The following is a 22,860-nucleotide window of genomic DNA, read 5'->3' on the forward strand; positions in this document are numbered from 1 at the left end:
CCTACTCCCTTGAGTCAGGCCGGGGATGCTGCATGCCTTATGGATCCCTTCACGTGGCAAAAGGTGGATCGTCGGGTCCGGCGTATGACGAACTCTGCGCCGGGTCCCGACGGTATCACTTACCGTAACCTGCGTGCAGCGGATCCTGGCATGCAGCTCCTCACCGCATGTTACAATGCGTGCCTTAGGCTCGAGGCAGTCCCCGCGTCCTGGAAGACCTCCAAGACCGTATTGGTCTATAAAAAAGGCGACCGGGATGATCTAAATAATATGGCGCCCTCTCGCGTTGGGAGACACGACTCCCAAGCTTTTTGCGGCGCTCATCGCCGATCGTATGACCGAGTGGACGATCAGGAATAAAAAACTAAGTCCGGCGCAGAAGGGTTTCCTGCAGGACGAGGGGTGCTACGAGCACAACTTCGTCCTTCAAGAGATCCTGACGCACTGCCGGAGGACTCGGCGGCAGGTGGTCGTTGCGTGGTTGGATCTTTCCAATGTGTTTGGGTCAATCCCCCATTCGACGATCCACCGCGCTTTCGTTCGCGCCGGGGTGCCGGGGGGCATCATTAATATATGGAAGTCCATGTATGATGGTTGCTCCACGCGGGTGTAAACGGTCGACGGGCTCACTGCGCCCATCCCTGTTCGCTCGGGAGTGCGGCAAGGTTGTCCGTGGAACCCGATTGATTTCGACCTCAATATTGACGTGGTACTGCGTGCAGCCGCTGCGGTTGATGCGGGGTTGGAACTATTGGGCTCACGCTTTAACATCTTAGCATACGCGGACGACATTGCACTCGTTGCCGATTCGCCCGAGGGAATGCGGAGGCTTCTTGCCGCCGTAGAGGACGCAGCGTTGTCGGAGGGTTTGCGGTTCAACCCTGCTAAATGTGCCACCCTGCACGTCGATACGGGGGTGGGCAGCAGGGTTCTGCCCACAACGTTCGAAATCCAGGGACAGCCTGTTCATCATCTGGCGGAGAGCGAGTCTTATCATCACCTTGGCGTCCCGACTGGATTCTCGGTTGACGCTACGCCATTTCAGACCATTGATGGTCTGCTCGGGGGTCTCCGGGCGGTAGACCGATCCCTGCTTACCCCGTGGCAGAGAGTCGAAGTCGTTGCAACTCACCTGTTGCCGCGGATGGACTTTCTGCTTCGGGGGGTTGCAGTGGAGAAGCGTCCATTGGTAGCTGCGGACAAATTGGTCCGGAGGGCCGCTAAAACCTGGCTCAATCTCCCGCAGCGTGCAAGCGCGGAACCAGTTTACCTCCCTCCCAGCCGGGGGGGTTGTGGACTGCTTCCGCTCGCCGACCTCGTGGACGTCCTGTCCGTCGCGCACGCCTTCCGTATGCTTACGGCTGGCGACGGGACGGTCAGGGGGCTCGCGTGGGCGTCGCTGCGGGGGGTTGTAGCTAGGCGTATCGGTCATCCTCCAACTAACGAGGAGCTCGCGTCCTTCCTTTCGGGTTCGCTCGAGGGTCGGATGCGAGACGGCGGGGAGCGCTCCCTGTGGTCGAGTGCTCGGAATGCCGCGCGGAGACAGTCCGAAAGACTGTCGCTCCGGTGGGAATGGTGTGCGGCTACCGAGGAGATGATGGTGGTATGCCGGAGTGCCAGAGGCGCGATGGTGAAAATGCCACCAGGAGCTCGCTCCCAGGTGGTATATCGCTTGCGCTCAGCTGTGATAGAGTTCTATACTGACCGGCTATTAAGCAAGCCTGATCAGGGGAAGGTGTTCGAGGTGTCGTTGCGGGCGAGGGCGAGCAATCACTTCGTCCGTAATGGCAGCTTCACCCGCTTCGCCGACTGGCGCTTTATCCATCGCGCCAAGTTGGATGTCCTCCCTCTTAATGGTGCACGCCGTTGGGGGGAGCCGGACAAGAGGTGTCGGCGTTGCGGTGGGGCAGCTGAGACCCTTCCCCATGTTTTAAATCACTGCGGCGTCCACTCGGCCGCCATACAGCTGAGGCACGACGCCGTCCTGCACCGTCTCTGGAAGGCTTGTCGGCTTCCGGGAGATAAACGGGTGAACCGGGGAGATAAGCGGGTCGAGGGCGTTGAGGGGGAACTTGAGGGGCTACGGCCTGATCTTGTGATCAGGCACAAGTCCTCCAAGAGTGTCGTTATCTGCGACGTGACGGTGCCCTTTGAGAACCGTTGGCAGGCGTTCAAGGACGTAAGGAAGAGGAAACTCGCCAAGTATTCTCTCCTTGCTGAGGCGCTTTAGCGCAAGGAGTACCGTGTAGTCGTGACGGCCTTCGTCGTTGGCGCCCTCGGCTCTTGGGATCCGACCAATGAGGGGGTGCTGAGATTGCTGCGCGTGGCAGCGCGTACGCAACCATGATGCGCCGTCTCATTGTCTCGGATACCATTCGCTGGTCAAGAGACATCTACGTGGAGCACGTGTCCGGCGTGCGCCAGTACGCCGCTCCTTCGCGTCCCCCCGCTGATGGGGTACCGGCCACTCCGCCTCGCGCAATTCGCCGGCGTTAGCCCACCAGCGAATAGGAGCGGCGCTAATTTTTCTTCAGTCCTTTGTGATTTTATGTGGTACGAGTATGATTGTCGCGTAATTTATTATTATTTCATACATTGAGTGGCCACGCAGGCCACTTAATTATTATTGTAAATAGATCGATGTCCTGCCTACGACGTTTTATACTGTTTGTCTTTTTCTTTCTTTCTACTCTTGTTCTTCGTATTTATATACTTTCGTACTTGGTACGTTATTTTCTTTTCTCCCTATTATGTATTTTTTTACCCCTAATTTTATTCTTATTTTCTCGTATTTATTTGTGTGGGCATGTATGTTCCGACAGTGAATGTCGCTTGCTTCATATTGTATTTTACCCGAGTGTGAGTGACCGCGAGACAAGCGTCAGCGCAATATTTTATTTTATCTGCGAGATATGCCGCACGCGAACCCCTGGGTCAGTTTTAATTTCTGACGTCCACTTACTGTGATAGGCCCAGGGGCCATAAAGCTGTGATATTTTACTCTATATATGCCTCTGACCGCGTCTGGCATTAGTCCCCCAGCGCGTCCTGCGTTGGCCCACTGGCGGGGGGGCCTCTTGTCCCTCGCCCATGTAATTAATTAAGACCGACGTGCGGCCTAAAGCCGTGCCTTACACTCTGTATTATGTACCCCGGGGGCTTCGCCCCCGGGGAATTCGTTTGATCAATAAACGGCTTTTATTTATTAATGCTTCACCTTCTGGTGCTTACATAGCAGTTTAGCCTGCCAGACTTTACACATCTATACATTTGTCAAATCCTGTTTCCGGTTTTACATATTGCTGTTACGATCCTGCTTATAAACTATTTGAACAATACATATATTGTGGATTTTACATTTAAACTATTTACTCTTTTCTTTCCCCATTTCTAATCTTATCTCTTTTAAATCTTTCATCCATCCATACCCTGCTCCATCGTCACTCAGCATATCATCCATTCTTCTCTTCCAACTCTCTACTTTTTCACATCTCATACTTACATGTCGCAAATCTTCGTTTTCTTTCCCGCATAATCTACATTTTCTCCATTCCTCATTCATCCAATACATATTCCCTCTTATCTCATTTCCACACCTCATTCTCGCTATTAGGCTTATCTTTTCCTTCCCTTTTCTGACCCCATCTATGATATATCTAGGCAGCCATCCTATTTTGACATCTTTATAATCCTTACATGCTTTTGAGTTTTCGATTTTTTCCGCTCTCTCCTGCATATCCACTTCTCTGTCTCTTAACACCATGCATTCAATGCCTTCATCTCCTATCCTTATCAGTTCTTCGTCACTCATGCCGCATCTCTGTATGTACTCTCTTCTCTCTTTACTTTCTGTCGACCAATTTTGTATATCTTCTCTGCTTTCTTCCTCCTTTCTTTCCTTCCAGCATTCTCTTAGAATTACGTTTCCATATATATAATATCCATATAAATGTAACATTTATTTTATTATTTAAAGCACTTTATTTGAAATATAAAGAATATATAGGGCATGCAGATTTCGAATATTTTGTCCTTTTTCAACAAAGATATCATCGTCCTGTTAGTATCCTTCCGAATTCTGAGTATATGTTTAAGGGTATGTACAAGGTTTTTAGTACGTTCATATACCCATAACTTTATTTCCAAACGATTTAGAAGGTCTAATTGTCCTAATCGACATGCTGTATCACGTTCCCATATTTTTACGCTGAGTGCTTCTTTACTAGATCGTTCCGCAACAGCCTCTAAAGCAATGTATGTCAATTCCTTGATGTTCTTGTTCTGTACGGTACTGTTCTTGTTTCTCAATGCTCTCAGTAGTTCCATTATGCCTGTTTCGATGAGTTTTGCAGTAACATCTTCCACGTTTCTTATCATACTTAGCACAAATATAACACCCATTTCTTGTATGTTATTGCTTGGATTGGTGAGTAAAGAGCGTAGGAATTCCAGCCAGAAATTCGAGTCGAAAACTTTCTTGCAAGCCTCTTTGTTGGCCACCGTCAGCTTCACTGGAGCTGCAGCTGCTGCAAACTTAATATCTTGATTCTCGTCCTTGTACAATAACATAAGATACTCAACTCGAGAATTATCCTGCTCGAAATACTAAATAGCGACTTCACGGCTTAATATCAAAATGTTTATAAGATTTGCAGACGCCAATCTCAAAAGATAATCTCCCTTGTACCTAAAGCCTTCAATCTTCTGAAATACTCCTTCTTCGAATATATGTTCTCGCATGCTGTGGTTGACTTTAGCTAGATTGCACAAAGCTGTTAGAGTCTGGCAATTCTCATTAACGGAACACTCTGGGTTCAGAAAATTTACGATGGGTTGAACAAACTCCGTGAGTAGTTGACCGGGAAATATAACCTCAGGACGTTTCGTAAGTGCCAAACGGACCAAAGCTAGCGAAGCTTGTTTCTTTCCCTCAACTGTGCCATCCAGCGCTAACGACAACAATGCCTCCGTGCCACCTTCATCAACAACCATTTCTCTCACTCCCTCTAGAATACATATCGCGTTGAAAACGCGCGCTATCAATTCCTTGCAATTCTGACTGTCCGTTTTGGCGAGGTTCACCAGAACGCTGATCACATTGGCGGCCACTAATGCCCACAATCTTTCTACCAAGTCGTCGTCGTCCAATTCAGATTCCTCGGGAAAATGATATTTGACAAACTTTGTCAATTCTATCATCTCAAGTTCATGCTCGTCATAAGCGTTGCACAAGTTCACCAACGTCGTAAGCACGCCGAAGAGAACCGATTGATCACCAGTCTTGGCGATCTCGATCATCATATGAATGGCTTTTTTATCCTCGATCAACTTCTCTTTGACTCCGGGGTTGAAAGTCAGATACGACAGACCTTTTATGGCCCATTCTCTCATATTGTTTTCTTTCTTTGGATTAATCAACAATCGTCTGCAAGCCTCGGTCAATTCCTTGGTCACTCCATCCGCAAACGGTCTGGTAGTCGCGTCTGAGTCTCCGGAATTACCCATCTTGCAAAAAGCCACTAACGCTCGAACCCGAAGTGAATCATCTTGAAATTGACACAGCTTTTTTAATATATTGACACCTTGATTTATGATCGCGTCGACCTTGTCTTTTCTGGTCACAGCGGCAACGATACATTCGGAGAGCCACTGTCTGCTGCAATACATCATCCGTTCCCGCCTAGAATTGTACACGTAGATAAACTAAAGATAGCTAGGAACTAAGAATCCCCACCATAAGTGTGCCCCCTTCTCTTATAGCGATAAGAATTTAGTATAAAAGAGCGACGCAACGACCGTCGGCCGCAGTATAGCTCGAGCAGCGCACCCGACACAACCATGGAGAGCATAGCAGTGACCATCATCCTGATCACACTCAGCACCACGGCACATGGCCTGCTGGGATTTGACTGTAGTAGCGAGGAACTGAATGGTACAACGCTGTCCCTGACAGATATTGGAGACTGCGAGCTAGAAGACTTAGAACCCATCACCGAAGAAACATACATACAGCTCCTACAGTTAAGCGAGTTCGACCATCCCATCGAAATACAATGCAGAATTGAAGTCGACCGCGAAATAACCTCGATGAATTAGCATCTCTTCTATGCAGAGATAAGTTAAAATTATGGACATAGGATGCATGTTGCCTCAGAATCTTCTGGAATATCTTATTCCAGCTTTTGATCGCAATAATCCAAAATTACGAGAGGAAATTCTAAACCTGTTGAGGACAATGCTGGACGAGTGAGTGGCAATTCTACGTTTATTTGAAATAAATTATATTGATAAAAAAATAGATGACAATCAGAGCATTAGGCAAAAATCACATAACATTCAGAGCACTGAACAGAAATCACATATATATTATATATATATATGTAGGTCCAGAGGTATGTTCCGGGACTGTTTACGTTTTTTGAAATGTACAGTCCTGGAATATAACGCATATATGTATATATAACATATATATGTAATCAAATTCAAAAAACTGTCCCGAAAATTGCCGTAGGACATGAATTTTTTCCAGGACAATCCTGGAAACTGCCAAATGTCCCGGAATATACCGATATCAAAAATAAAAGTCCCGGAACATACTTCCGGACCTACATATACATATATATATATACATACACAACACATACATTTTTTATAAGTGTTTAGTATACAGTTTCGTATTATTCGTAGATACCGAAGCTATCGCGGAGGCAATATCGTGGCTCCAAATGCATACAGAGCCATGGGAAGTAGTCCTTGCAAAGTGAAAGTTTACAACGGAATGTCGTCGCAAAGACAATAATTTGCAGAAAACGTTAAAAGTCTGTGAAATTTTCGAACGTTGGCCAATTTTAAAGCACCCAAAGAGATACGCTCTTATAGAAGTAGACTCTTCCCTGAAGTTGACAACTGTAGAGTTCAGCATAGAAAATTGGTCCTTGCGAAAAATTGGCTTTTTATACAAATCTTCTAAAAATTCGCCTACTCAAGAAGAACAATAGTTACGCGGAATCGTCGAACCAGCTGCTCCAAATTGATGACTTGATCGATGGTTAACGAAATTTACTATCAGCAGTCGCAAATTGCTATTGTGCATACATCTAGTCTAATACAATTTTTTTAAGCGCAGAGTAAAATCTTTCTACAGCTACGTATGCTGCCACACATAATACCACCGAAAGGACGAACAAGGGTTAAGAAAATCACTAAAAACCGTCAATAAGTGAATGCAAAGATATAGCATTATTGTGCATGCAGTGGGTAAACTTCATTTTTTAAATATATTTAAAATAAAATTTATTAAAAATTAATAAGTGTATACGTCTGTAAGACATTTATTTATTTATTTATTATAGTTGTCAGCCAACACGACCACCATCCAAGAGAAACGAAGGGAAGCGATAAAGAAACTTGGTATGACTGTACAACCTTTCATCATTGCCGTCGGACTTACTCTTTCCGAAATCGACAGCTTCTACGTTTGTATCGATAAAGTGCTATATGGTACCGTCGGACCTAAAAGCCCTAGAAGTATGTTTTAAATCTTTTCATGTGCTCGATGCCAAATACCCGATGGAGAGTAAGCACTTGTGGCTACTTTTGTGTTTTGTGTTTGAGTTTCCTGTGACTCGTAAAGGCAACTTCTGAAAGCAATGGCGAATTGCAAAATGGACAAGAAAACATATTGTTTGAGTATGTAAATATTTTAACCGATTTAAACAAGTGACGCGTTATTTTTTCGAGAATATGATCATTTGCATAAATGTATTTGCAAGTGTACGAATTTATTCTTTTCTTTGCTCAATGTCGTCGCGCACGCGAACTTCCGTTTACTTTGCCATAGTTCTCGGTTTAGCTCACTATTCTCCGATTTCGATGAAATTAGGCTCAATTGACGTGTTTTTGCTCAAAACGACCGAATCTGGTAGAAAAAAGCGTCGCTCTGCCCCGCGACGCGAGATATTAAACGTTAAAGTTGACAGGAATCAGGTTATGATTCCTGTCATACCGCCAAGATGTAGCAACACTGAACATGCTCCGTGGCCGCACGCGCAGCGAAATAAAAGTGTCCCTGTTATGTCGTAGCTGTCAGAATTCGCAAAAATTATTTAACATGTTGTTATAAAATTATTTGAATAAAGTAAAGCGCGCCACTAACCTATATAGGTTAATAACGCGCTTTAAACAGTCAAATACAAAATATCTGCTTGAAGCAGGACACACACACGTGATGAACAAATATTAAAATTAATATCAAGGAAATCAATTTAGAACAAAGCAAAATTTTATAAATTTGATAACTCAACCCATCTTTATTATTCTAAGTTGATCTTCTTGACAAGAAATAATGAACTATATCTATCACCTCCACCTTGGGAATAACCTCCAAACCCAAATATTTTTAAGTTAATCTTTAATACCCTATATCAAAATTCAGATTAAATTAGATGCATTGAATATTCTTAAAAGACACTTTTAAGAAAAAAATATTCAATAAAAAAGTTTCAACATTTTTAGATTTGCCCATAAACATTGTAGAAGAAACTAAAACCAATAAAGAAGAATCTATTGGCATAAAAAAAGATTAGAAGGCAAAGATAGCAGAGCGCTCGAAAAGACAACCGTGTTACACAGGTAAGGAGACGCTTCTCTTTAAGGCTCCTTACGCAATTTTATAATATTCGTACTAATACTAAATCTCTTGAAAAATATGTGGTGTACCTCTGGAAGAAAACTAGCAAGGTAATATATTTCTTCTGAAAGACAAAATATTCCAACTGTAGTCAGATAGACTCAAACCCGAGTCCTCACAGTTTATGGGTCACCTTTGCCACTAGACCACACTGCTTCCCTACGAAGACAAAATGTTGAAGAATACTGTTAAATTATCAACAATCCATAAACCATTATTAATTTCTAAAGAAGGGAAAGAGGAAAAAGAAAGTAAACTTGAAAAGAGAGAGAAAAAAAATTTCCATTATTTTCCATTTCTAAGATCAAGATGTCCATACAACTTTTTCCAATCATACTAGACAAACATCAGATTTATTTAAAGATATTTAAATGTAAAATGTATTGGTAACAATGCAATAATAATTAATAACCTATCGTATAAAAAAGCATGAAAATTGACTGATAGAAAATACCTAGTCCCTTAGGTAATGTCTCGATTGCGCAGCTACCCTCTTAACAAAGAAATTATTAGAGAAAATGAGAAGCAACTAACGTACTTGTTCCCGTGGCTGACATCAGGATTTTGTATATTTCATTTCCCGTATCTGACATGCGTGACCCATTTTTGCTCCAACAACAGATCTGTTGTCATATATAATAAGATCAAGGCAACTATGATTACATAAAAATATGATCATATCACGCCAAATTTTAGATCTGGTGGCATATAATCATATAAAATTAGATCTTTTCATATCTAATATTTAGATCCTTTCATATTTAATAATGTATTTTAAATCTGACCATATTATACCTATTTTTTTTCTCGGGTATTTCAAAATATAATATTCGAAATATGTATTATTATACATATAAACTGCAATTTCGTTAGTGTTCATATGTTCAGCGTTTAAAAATTATGACTTTAATGTTGCTTTCAAATATTAAATAATGTTACATGGAACGCGTGATTCCGTGATATCCCTCCTCTACCTACTGTGTCGGAATCGGAAATAATCGGAAACAAATAAAAAATTTTTTTTGGAATAGTTTTGATCTACCACACAAACTGTATTTACGGAAAATGGTAAAACATTTGCTTCACATAGATTTCAATATATTGGAATAATAATATTATTATTCCTACGAGTAAATGGTAAACATAAAGTATATAATAAACTTCCTGGAGATATACAACGAGGAGCTGATTGACCTCCTGATGGACGGAAACGACACGCCGCCTAAGATAAAGCTGTACGAGGACGTGACGAAGAAAGGCTCGGTCATTATCCACGGCCTGGAGGAGGTGACTGTCAGGGGCAAGGCCGAGATCTTCAGAATTCTCGAGAAGGGCTCGGAGAGACGACAGACCGCGGCGACGATGCTCAACTCGAACTCGAGCCGTTCGCACACGGTGTTCTCGATCACGATACACACGAAGGAGAACACCAGCGGCGGCGAGGCGCTGCTGAAGACGGCGAAATTGAACCTAGTGGACCTGGCCGGCAGCGAGCACATCGGCAGGTCCGGGGCGGTCGAGAAAAGGGCGCGGGAGGCCAAGAGGATCAATCAGTCCCTGCTGACCTTGGGCAGGGTGATAACCGCCCTCGTAGAGAAGGCACCCCACGTGCCGTACCGCGAGTCGAAGCTCACCAGGCTGCTGCAGGAGTCATTAGGTCATTAGGCCGAACGAAAACGTCGATAATCGCGACCGTTTCGTCCGCGAGCGGTAATCTCGAGGAGACGCTGTCGACGTTGGATTACCCCTACCGGGCGAAGAACATCACCAATCGTCCCGTGATCAATCAGAAGATCTGCAAGCGAGCGCTGCTGAAGGAATACACCAAGGAGATCGAGAGGCTCAAGAGAGATCTGGTGGCAACGCGTGAGAGGAACGGCGTCTACGTATCGTTTAATGACTACGACGCCATGCAAACGTTGATCGATTGTCAGAGGAAGGAAGTGGAGGAGAAGAAAAATTATTGTAAAGTACTGGAAGACGTCATACAAAATAAAAAGGTATGCTTTCGGCGATAGGGTGACTTTCCCCGCAATCTTGGCAGAAGTCTCACAGCCGTACATTTCCAAATTATACAAACACGTTTTACGTCGTATAAACTGTGATTCTTTAAATGTCGATTTAGCATTAAATAACGTACGGAAATTATTGTAATTTAAAAATAAATAGTTCTTATAAATTACGCACCAAGAACCGCGTTGTCACTCTCATAGCCAAATCACTATATTAATTTTTTATTATCAAGAGTCGTAAAAAATTTTAGCATTAAATAAATTATTATTACAGTATAGAACAATGCTATATGCAATAACATGTCTCCTGCGGAAATGTTCTCAACAGAAAACTATGCACTAGATTAGATGTAATGTTACCTACTAAATGAAATAAGACTGTCAAAAGCTTTCGGTTGATTGACTACATTTTTCTCGCTTTCGAACAACGAAAAGTGTTAAATTTAATAACTTCTGACTAAATTAATTCCCTTTGTGTTCCGACAAAAACTAGCAGAAAAAATCCAAACTCTTAGTAATACGAACACATTAAATACAAATTTCTCGTGCGGGGAGAGAATAGCGTGTAAAAATTATTCAAAAGATGAAAAATGGAAATTCGATAGAATTACAGATCGATTGAGAAAGTTGCATTATAAGATGTCGTTCGATGATGACTGTTCCTGGATAAAACGCGTAAATCAAATGCGTTCCATAGAAAGTAAACACTCCTGTAGTCTTTGAGTTTTAAATCGCATGAACGGAATGAACAAGACGATGTTTCTCAAGAGACATGCCGAACAATTTCGAAACAAAACACATATTAATATCCGCGTTTCTCTACAGACAGAACCTAATCATCTTTTTGATCAAGCGCAAAATACACCACGACGCTCTGTTGGAGTACGAACATTTTAGAGCGTTCATTAATAAGTAGTCAGGTCGTTATAAAACGACCTGATTACTTATCAATGTATGCAGCGAAATAACTTTTTTCTTAAGAAGAGGTAGATGTGTGTTCATTTTACGCGCGCTCTACTGGATTAGATGCTCTAGGATAAGACGCGCTAAAGTAACTGGATAGACAAAGTACTGCAATCACAGACATCTATATTCTACATCCATGGACAACGATTCGTCCAATACACGGACCTTATAGATATGGACTGGCAACTGCCTACAGTTTATTATAACGTACGGAGGAAGTTAGAGAAAGAACCATCTTCTCTCTTTTTTTCTTTCTATACTTCCAGACACTTTGGAAAGAGAAGTATATTTCTCTCTCTTTTCCTCTTTCGGTGCTTCCGGACACTTTAGAGAGAGAAGTACGTGACAAGATGTGCTATGTATGCCAGTCCATGGTCAATATTGCCTTAAATTTCGCTACATGCTTTTGCTCACTAAATATCGCAGGCCCAATTTTTGAACATTTAAGTAATTGGGAAAAAACGCAAGAGACCGCGATAAAAACATATGAAAAACAAAAAATATATATAACTGAGCAAACACGAAAGCAGATAGGGAAATTCTACGTGAATCAGCTGATTACGGTAATTATATTTTTGTAACAATTAATCTGCATATCTATAAGATCTATGGTTCCATACCTGACTAGTGAAGCAAGTCCGAAAAATACCTCCTCTGTTCTATCCATTAGATTCATGTATGTATGCGTCACGTATGTGTGTATACTAAATTGCTACTCCTTTATACCGTATCAAAAAAATGGATTCCAAAAAAGATGTATCACATATATATGACAAGTAAGCATCTGCACATCCGTGGCGTAAATAAAAGGGGAAATAGTAGATATGTAACACATATTGCTTGAAATTCAACCAATTAAGTAACATTCGTATCTTTTACATAACGCATGAGTTATGTACATACTTTTCAGATCCACGTGGAAGTGATTTTGTGGAAATTAGCAGTCTAGTATATAATATATAGGTCTGTAATCGCAATTCATGAGACTCAATGCTTTAACATGTAGAGTCAAATGGCGTCGAAAAATGGACATAATGTAGACTTATCTTATTGCATAATGTAACATAGCTACACATTAAGTGCAATTTTCCTAACCTGATTCTATGTGTGAAACATTATATGTATGTACGCGTTTCTTTGTGTGGTCGCATAGTTGTAGAGCCAAAATGGCGGATAATTGCGATATTTTATCTATTTACTTTAGACTTAGACTTTAGGATGCGCTATTAACAAGTGAACGCAATAAGCATAATTCCGTTCTTTCTTTTGCTATTTCCGCCATTGCACATCTGTTTCCAGACACTTAAGCCTGATGGCTTTTATATGGTGCCCGCATGGCCACGCGCATGGTATGTAAATTGTATCCTTATTCTGTGTAATAAAATTGTATATTGTGTTGCCATATTAATTTGAAACAGTTATTTAAATTATCCACAGAAATACATAATAAAAAGGAAAATGAAAATGGACCTAAAACTAACAATAAAAGAAACAAAGAAAGGTTGTACAGATAACATCACTTATCTACTCTCTTGGCATACACCAAACAGAAGCGTACAAATACTTGAACTTCATTTCTAACATCCGCACTATTTAAGTGCTTCTGTAATACCAATTTTATTGCACAATGTGACAAATCTATTCTTTAAGGCTCCTGGGTAGTCACCGCGGTCATATTGAATTTCTTGCTATCAAAGCGAGAAATTACCCTATTTTGTCCTACGTGGCATTCTCAAATAAAAAGACATTTCAATAAAAAATCACTGTAGATCATTTCAGAACACTTCTAAAATTGACCTGGGACTATTCTTTTCCCTCGACAATAAACAAACAACCATAAAACAAAGCCTAAACATACGAGAAAACAAACCATTTGACAACTATCGAAAAGAGTGAAAAATGTTCCTCCGCATATGTATTCCTTGCAAATCTTACTCCTCGGTCAATTTTACGAGTTTCACGAATATAAATATTACAGCACAAGTACAGAGCAAATAATAACGAAATACCATGCAGGACAAAATAGATTGTCAACATGTCACAAAGAATATAATTCTCCATTGGAGAGAGTTCTTATTTCTACCGCAACGGTACGTCGCCATCCGTCAACGCGGAGTTCTCGGCTCAGGGACCAAGAGCCTTAATAAAAAAAAAAGATTTTTCTAAAAATATCGGTTAGTTGGTCTTCGCTTAGAACATATCTTATATCTATTTCTTCGTTTGCATATTTTTCGCGTATAAAATAATACCTGGCATCTATATGTTTCGGAACTCAGAGTTTTTTTAACACGTTTAATTGTACTCTAATTGTACTGTAATTGTCAATACAAATGTTTGAAACTGCTGTAATTAACCCTTTAAGGGCCACACATCGATCCCATTGGACTAAAATGTTATAATTTATAAAATAGTCTTAAAAGACGTCCCTGATGAGTCCTTTAGTTTTTTTTAGTTTTTGTGGTTTTTTCAGTTTTTTCGTTTTATTTTTTTTTTATTTTTTTTATTTTTTTCGTTGAGATAGAGATGATGCGTCTCCCTGCGTCTAAGAAACTTGTCGGACAGGATCTTCTTTACGAAGGTCCGGGTTTGATTCAGGCAGCACACTTGGATATATATGTCGCCTTCCTCGAAAGATATTTTTCTTCCATATCAAACGATATCACTACTCCCTCGTGTAAGCGTCTTGCAGAAGAAGCGAACCGTCTGGTAGGACAATGCTGAGAGTTCTTATACGCAGGATCTTACCTGGCGACAACGTACTTTCGGATCTCCGACTGTTCCTGCTGTACGGAACAGGTTGCTGAAGAAAACCCGTCAGCGTCTTGGAGAACAGGCAACAGTCGTTGAAATAGAGATAATGGGTCTCCCAGCGTCTAAGGAACTTGCTGCACAGGGTCTTCTTTAAAAAGGTCCGGATTTGATTCAGGTAGCACACTTGTACGTCGCCTTCCTCGAAAAGCTTGAAACATGGCCCGGCCGGACCCGGTCTCGATCTCGGGCTCGACAAGCTGCTGGCTGAAGAGCAGCTGGCGCTATGTCGTTCCAGATTCAGGCAAGATCTCGCGGCACCCGGTCGCGTCCAGACCCTTTGGACTTCAACGAGTCCATGCTCGGACTGCTGTCCTCACCGTAAAAGCTGCAAGTATCGGCGGGCAGTCCACGCTGAAATGCAAACTCACATCGGACGGTAGCTGGGGCGAGCTGGTGCTGGTGATCCCCTGCCGCATTGCGCCGCCGTTCACAGACAGGAAATCGTAATAGAGCACCGTGGAGGAAGTCCAGGCCAACGATGGACGCGGCCGCTGGGCTGCACGGTAAGGATGAGTTCTCCGTCTCAAACTCCGGACCAGCCTGCTCCTCATCGTCATTTTCCTTTTCGGGCTAGATAAAGCTGTTCTCCAGAGACGGTATGTCGTCGACAGAAGTGGTGGCTATCTAAGGGCTTCCGGTCACGTCGATTTACACCGATGGCGACGAGATGGTCGTTGCCGTGGTGTTACTGCCTTGTTGCCCCTCATCTGAACAAGGATTCCTCGATCCAGGATAAGGACTTCGCTATCGATTCGCTCGGCGAGAAGGAACGTGTCTCACCGTTGTTCAAGTTCAAGGAATCGTTGAAGCGACGACGTAGCATAAACTTGCGGCGCCAACTGCTGCCGTTATTGTTTTACATCTTCGTCGGCGACGGCAAGGAACGCGAAATCTGATGATTTTCATCCTGTCGTTCATTGATAATACTGTTGTTGCTGTTCAAAGCGACCATTATTTTGCTCGGCAAAATCAGCGTCCGCTCCGGGCGAGGGTTCAAGATCAAAATAATCGGTAGTGTCCGTGCTGTTACCGCCGGACTCCCAGGCCTCCTGGTCAATGTATCTGATGGAGGAGTTGGAACGCTGGTCACCTAGGAACCGTGTCGGTTGCGCTCGCTCGCGTTGGACGTCCTGCGGGTGAGTGACAGGATCACGTTGTTCAGCAAGGACTTGCTCTTTCCCATCGACAGCGACGCGACTGCACGACACGCGCAGATATGTATGATGTGTACGCAGCCGTTGACATATGTGCGCTAGTATAATACTCGCAATATTTGACAAATAGTTTACAATAGTATACAAGCCAGCCTGACTAAGTATTCGACCCAAATATTTGGGTAAAAACATCAAATAAATTTTTAATAATAACGGAAACGCAAATTATTACTTATTCTAAGATAACGGTACTAAAGCGATTATTTAGTTAAACATAACTTAAAATCTAAATTTGTATCTTTGGACCACAATCACAATGTGTGTGACTTAAAGACTAGTATTTGATTACCATTAATTCACAAATTACTACCCTCTCTCCTTAAATATAATTTTTTTTAACATTTTCACCAGTTTAATCCAAGGTTTCATTCGTCTCCAATTCGGAGAAAATAAAAAATTATATAGTCTAGGTAACATTAAATCCAAGGATATTTTGCACTGCACATCTGTTCTTTTAAAATTGTTAAAATAAAATATGCTAATGACAAATAATTCTTTATTAACTCCTCCAACACGGAAATACTTCCTTCAGAGATGACTAAACTCCTCCAATTTGGCAATAATTTTTACCTCCCCACGAACTTGAACCAAAAAACTGCCATGTACGAATTCATAAAAAATATTGAAAGCAACACCAAATGCCATAACATTGGCAATGTAATAAAAATATAATTTTTGAATTAAACAAATTAGTAGCTGATGCTAAAACTTCAAACATGGAAGCGAAAGTTGAAATAAAAGAAGCAAAAAAACAATACACAGCAGAAATTAAACGTCTAGCTCCAAGATACCGTGGAAAATTCAACAAGTCTCCTATGGATGAAATTGACTGATGTAAAAGCTAAACAAGTACGCGAAGTTTTGTCAATTGAGGAAAAACGATCAGAAAAGCAGTCAAGGACATTGAGTTTAACGTTCCACAACCCATCCATGCGTACTTATCTCAGATAGGATCGTATAAAGATGGATTGAGAAAGAGTACAGACTTACAAGTTCCAAATTTGCCGATTTCTAAAAGCCAAGGTTTAGGCGGATATCATGCTACTGAGATTAAAGAAGATAACCATAACCTCTTCGAAAAAGTACCTAGTCTAGGGATTTCAGGAGATGTTGTGATTGCCTTATGTCAGGATTGGAATACATAAAAACTTAAAACATTTTATTTTAACATTAATATTACAAAAATTCGAGATATGAAACAATCTCTATAACTTTCTCTCTCTATTTCCAACCCTCCTTCACACACAAATTTTTACTCCATTTCGAATCACTGTCTACAAGAATATAATAGCATCATGTAATGCATACAACTGTAAATACTGTAATATTTAAAAATAATTATTCTTTTCTATTTTTATTTACGCATCAATGCAAACCTAGCACTTCTCAAAGTCATCCACCTGATTTGCACGTTCAGCCACTTGAAAGTTATGCATGGCATAACCAAAATAAACCGTCCCATATCGTACGACATACGACGCTTTTTCACAAAAATCCCAAACATGGAAAAGGCGAGATGTACTGAATGTGGCAAAACATTAATTTTAACCAGTTTAAAGAACTATTTAAATAAAGTACATCCCGGATAAGAAGAACAAAATCAACGTGCGTAAGTACACATTTAAAAGCAGAAATAGAATCTTCTTATCTCAATAAATGCTGAAGATGGCTCGAAAGAAGAGCCGAAACGTTCATCACACTTGAATACGTGGGTTTTTAAGTGTTATTTGCGCACAACGTTCCGCGCCCGACTTGCATTCGCCGATTTCAAATTATTGACACTTTCACGAGTCTAATTACGTTATTGAATTATGTATTATTAGACAGAATGAACTTTTAATTTGACATCTACTGTTTTGCTCGATTATTAGCCTTTATTCCTAATTTATTTAGGCAAATTTAAATTATATATCCATATTTACATACATTTTAATAAATAAAGCATTCTTTTGTCTTTGACCTTTGTGACCAATTTTGCAAATGTTTGTTAAAACAATTTCTGTACCACATTTAGTATTAAACATTCTGTAATACGGACGGCTATAATGACACCAAAATGGAATAAAATTTCAAAAAAAATCGATTTATGGGACCACTTTAAATATATAGAAGATTTAGTAGTAAAATGTGATAAATGTAAAAAGAAAATACAAGTCTTGCATAAAACGTTATTAATTGGACACATGAGAACACATTTAGCGAATGAACATGAAATGTTTCCTGACGAGAAGTACAAACTAACGAACAGGTTACGGGAATTTTACACTGATTTACAAGGCCATAAGGCAAAATGTAATACGTGTAAAAGAGTAATTTCCTACACATGGATTTGTAAAACAGACCAAGGACAAGAATAACGTATCCCTTCACAAGTGACTATATGTAAAAATTTTTATTTTTTACAAAAGTTTATATAGGTTAAACCTTAATTATTTTATAACTATTTTTAACTAACTTTTTAAAATGTTATTCATTATTTTTAAGAGTTCCAAAAAATGAAGAAAATAGAGAAAAATGGTGTCAATTTATTGGTCGCACGATAAGCCGAGCGAGTTCGGTTTGCAGTAAGCATTTCGAAGAAAGCGATTTTGTTTACAAATTATATGGAAATAATGAAGTAAGACGGTACTTGAAAGAAGGGGTTTGTCCACGTCTACAAAGCACTGAGTAGGTATATTTCATATGAGTACATGGTAATAATATTCAACGTAATAACAACGTAATAATATTCACAACTAATTAAATATTGACTTATATGTACAAATATTCCTTAAAACTGTGATATCTCAATTTTATATACGTTTTTGTCTCGAGTGGAAAAGATATGCGTGTTCTTGTGTACATTATTTACCTGAAACATACAGTTTAACACTGTATATCTCGAAAACCAGAGCAGTTAGCCCCATACTTCTCTTTTTGACTTGTGCGATCAGTATATTTCAAACGCTTGTTGAGGTCATTTTTATACAACATTCAGTAATAGACATCCTGCGTTACAAGACACATATAATGGAATTACCGAAAAACGCGTCCAAAGAGTTGTGGGATTACTTTAAAGATTTAAGAGATTTGGTCGCGACATGCAATCATTGCGGAAAAGAAGATGAGTCAAACCACTCAAACGTGGTTATAAGAAACCTAAAGATCCATTTAAAGATTAGGCATGGCATATGCAACATAAACCATGCCATACCGTACGCCCTACGACGTAATTTTATAAAAATTCCAAATATACCAAAGGCAAGATGTATTAAATGTGGAAAAACACTAGGTTTAACCGATTGCGGTTTAAAGTACCATCTGAATAAAGTACATCCTGAATGGGAAAAACAGAATCAACGTGCGTATATATATATATAAGTACACATTTAGAAACTTTTTAAAATACCAACAGTTATAAAATAAATGTAATAATATAAAGATCAATATATATAATAAAGATTGAGTGAAAAAGGCTTTTGTCAGGGCATAATAGTTATTTGTTTTCCGATCATAAATGTACACATTTAATCGTATTAAATTAATAATAATCTTTCAATTATTTCGCACATACTTTGAACAAATGAATCGCTCATATTCGCACTTTTCCAATGTATCACACACGTATACATTTCAAAAATCTAGATTAGACATTTGTTTGACAATAGTATTGCCAAACTCGAGTCAAATAGATAAAATGTTTAGTTTTTGTATGTATTCCAATTAAATAAACTTATTTAAACAAAATCTATAACGATAACTCAAATCTACCACTTATTTTTTACATAGATAATTAAAGGTACACAATGCAGTGTTATCTGACTAATTAAATTTTAACTTTTCTACGCCAAAATAATTTACAAATGTTTTTAGTACTTCAGAATCTATTATACCAAACCAGAATTTCCCAATGGAAATAGTTGCGTATGAAGAGCTGTAGGGATCGTTTGAAGAAGAAGAAAGACAAAAAGACGTTGCTGGTAAGTAATTATTTGATCTAATTTTTTCATTATGTGATTTATTCTAAACTTTATTATGTTTCTCTTTCCAATAATAACATTAAATTTGAGACAAAATCTTAATATATAAATGAAAATTTGTCTTTATAGTTTTGTAGTACGCATAACTGTAATCTTTTAAACATCAACAAATTTTTCTCTGTTTAATCATTTTATATATAATTGCAAAACAACCAATTTTTTTTGTTTAATCATTCCATATATGAATGCAGATTAACTACTTTAAAATCAATGGACAGCGGATTCCGATAGAATTTTATCAACAAGGACGCAACCCGACATAAACCAAAGAAAAACGAAATAATGACGAGTAATTATTAAATAAAATATTTATGTAATTTTCAAAAATTTTGTGAGTATGTAGCAATTCATTTAAAAAATAGGAGTCGCCAAAATTCCTTTTAAGGGCTTTTATTTTAACCCAAAACAAAGTTTTTCACAAAGTTTCATCGAAATCGGAGGTCGGCCGTTTTCGGAACTCCACCCAAAAACTATGTGCGATACATGAAATAATGGAAAAAATACATTGTAAACTAAAAATTGTGCAAATTAGAAATTTGCACTTGGCTTCCTCATAGAGGAAGCAATGTCTTAAGATGCTAATATACGGCCCTCTGATTGGCTGATGACGCCTTAAGACTATACTCGAGACGATCTTGGATATTATAAGACCCGACTATGAATACCGGCCTTAAAGAATTATATATGAAATAGAAATAGAAAAGACTGAAAAATATAATAAAATTAAAAAATTTCGGTAAACTTGGTAATTTTTTTCAACAAAAATCGGCAACTCCTTTATTATTAACAATTTTTATTAATTCTATTATATTCTTCAGTCTTTTCTACCCCTATTTCATATATAATTCGTTAAGATTTGGTTGATCAGTTCTGGAGTTGTAAAAATTGTTGTAAATTTGGCACAGACATACATACATACATACACACATACCGACATTTTTTTTAATGCAATATTTCGACGTTTTAGAACACTCTGAACATATTGACATTAAAAACTCAAAAAACAATCTTTTCTTTGGTTTCTTCTACCCCTATTTTATATATAATTTTTTTAAATTTGGTCGATTAGAGCCAACTTTATACGCGATCAAAGGTTCATATACGAATTTACGAAAACAGCTTTCTCTATGAGGAAGCAAAAAGTAAATAAATAAGTAAAATAAAGAAATTTCAATTTCCTTTCTCGTCGGGCCACGGCGCCGAGATTGCACGCGATGAATATTTCATGCACGAAAACAAATAATAGATATTCCGCAGCAGAACGAATTATTAATGACAGTAAGAACAGAACCCTGATTAATAACACTGTAAAAAAATATGTATTAAAAAAATTTTTTAATATAGGAAGTTTTTATGCAGACACCGTACGTACAATTTGAAATACAGAGATTATGTAGCGAACTTCAAACAGAAAAACAAACCCTATGGAAGCTACGCAATATTTCTACGGCTTTTCAACGAGAAAATTAATATTTCTTTCTTTGTACCTAAGAAGGATTTGTGAAGAGAAATACGATCAACATCTGTTTGAGAAGAATTTGTCAAGACAAGAAAAACAAGATTCTTCGACATTTGATGGTACACCAAAACTTAATCAACAGTGCAAAAGTCACCGGAAGCACAAGGAAAACAGAAAAAGCTGAAATACAGAGATTATGTAGCGAACTGCAAACAGAAAAACAAACCCTATGGAAGCTACGCAATATTTCTACGGCTTTTCAACGAGAAATTTAATATTTCTTTCTTTGTACCTAAGAAGGATTTGTGAAGAGAAATACGATCAACATCTGTTTGAGAAGAATTTGTCAAGACAAGAAAAACAAGATTCTTCGACATTTGATGGTACACCAAAACTTAATCAACAGTGCAAAAGTCACAGGAAACACAAGAAAAACAGAAAAAGCTGTGCTCATTCTCCTAAGTACATACTGGCACAAATTAAAAAATTGGGCAAATTGGAAATTTGCACTTGGCTTCCTCATAGAGGAAGTAATGTCTAATACACATTGGCATCGAAAACTCAAAAAACAACGGTTGATTAGTTTTATATGCGAGCTTTATATGCTCGAACTTTATTGATTTAAAAATAAATTATTTCTATTTTTAAAACAAACTTTAGCAGGGTTCTATTTATGTACAGATTCTCAGAAATTTAAAACGTCTGTAACTCCGGAACTGATTAACCAAATTTTAATTAATTATATTGTATATGAAATAGGGTTAGAAAAAACTGGAAAATACAATAGAATTAGATATAGATCGCTATCTCAAATATTGAAAAAGTTACAGCGTAAAACACTTTTCTAAAAAAAAAATTTTTTTTTTAAAGAACCCTTTTACAGATCATCGCCCAATTCAATACCAACCTTCGTTAAATGATTCTCTATCGATTAAAAAAAAAAAGCCCGATATCTCAATATTTGCGGAAGTCTAAAGCACATACGGACAACATATGCACACACATACACACATACATACATACAGACGGACATTTTTTCTAAAAATGATTTTTCGACGTTTTAGAACATTCTGAACACATTCAGAAAAACAAAAAAAAAATTTTTTTTACGAAAACAAAGGAAGCAAAAATACCAGGAAAAGGGAAATAGCGGAAATGTTTTTCATAAAAAAACATACGAATATAATCAATCTGCAAAAAGATACAGACAATTTAAATCCCATCTATGATAATATCATCGTAACAATATAAGAATAATTAATGTTGACAATGATAACCTTCTAGTGTGCTAAAAGTTTTAAGTATCGCGTAACTGTGTCAGTCGTTCGTTAATTGTCTTCGTGTGAACATGCTCGGTGTCAAAAAGTACATACATGACACGTAGAAGATGGGTGGAAATAACCACAGATTTAATAATTTAAACGACCATCGCTCTGGACATCACACATGTGAATATTAGGGTGAAGCGAACTTGTATATAAATAACAAAATTTTTGAATTTTATAACGCTAATAGGCGGAAAAGATGCAAATATGTCTAAAACTAATATCTGTAAAAATTCAACTTGATCGGAGCTCATCTTCTGCCTCCAACTTTTTTTTGAAAATTTTACTAAAAGCAAAATTTTGAAAATTAAAAAAAAGACGCAGCTGAAAAGGAGGGGTGTTCATAAGGCCGTTTTTTGATCCAT

The 22,860-nt window shown here is 39.0% G+C and overlaps 2 protein-coding genes, 1 long non-coding RNA gene and 1 pseudogene across 3 annotated transcripts; 2 read left to right on the forward strand and 2 right to left on the reverse strand.

The window, feature by feature from the left end:
* Positions 1–820: 820 nt before the first annotated feature.
* On the forward strand, positions 821–2,230 carry LOC139809461 (uncharacterized protein T26G10.4-like). The gene has a single exon (XM_071772361.1). It carries the CDS (start codon positions 821–823, stop codon positions 2,228–2,230), a length of 1,410 nt encoding a protein of 469 aa, XP_071628462.1.
* A 1,830-nt stretch (positions 2,231–4,060) lies between these two features.
* Positions 4,061–5,667, reverse strand: LOC139809462 (protein unc-45 homolog B-like). The gene is made up of 3 exons (XM_071772362.1): positions 4,654–5,667; positions 4,129–4,554; positions 4,061–4,078 (listed from the first exon to the last, which is right to left on the reverse strand). The coding sequence occupies exons 1-3, from the start codon at positions 5,665–5,667 to the stop codon at positions 4,061–4,063; spliced, it is 1,458 nt and encodes a 485-aa protein (XP_071628463.1).
* A 592-nt stretch (positions 5,668–6,259) lies between these two features.
* LOC139810485 (uncharacterized) lies at positions 6,260–8,092 on the forward strand. The gene is made up of 3 exons (XR_011731403.1): positions 6,260–7,048; positions 7,127–7,257; positions 7,353–8,092. It is a non-coding gene; the product is annotated as an uncharacterized lncRNA (long non-coding RNA).
* Positions 8,093–13,821: 5,729 nt separating this feature from the next.
* The window catches only part of LOC139809467 (uncharacterized), a 13,887-nt pseudogene continuing 4,848 nt past the window's right edge, over positions 13,822–22,860 (reverse strand).

Source organism: Temnothorax longispinosus, chromosome 3 (genome assembly GCF_030848805.1).
Source record: "Temnothorax longispinosus isolate EJ_2023e chromosome 3, Tlon_JGU_v1, whole genome shotgun sequence".
NCBI classification, from domain to species: domain Eukaryota; kingdom Metazoa; phylum Arthropoda; class Insecta; order Hymenoptera; family Formicidae; genus Temnothorax; species Temnothorax longispinosus.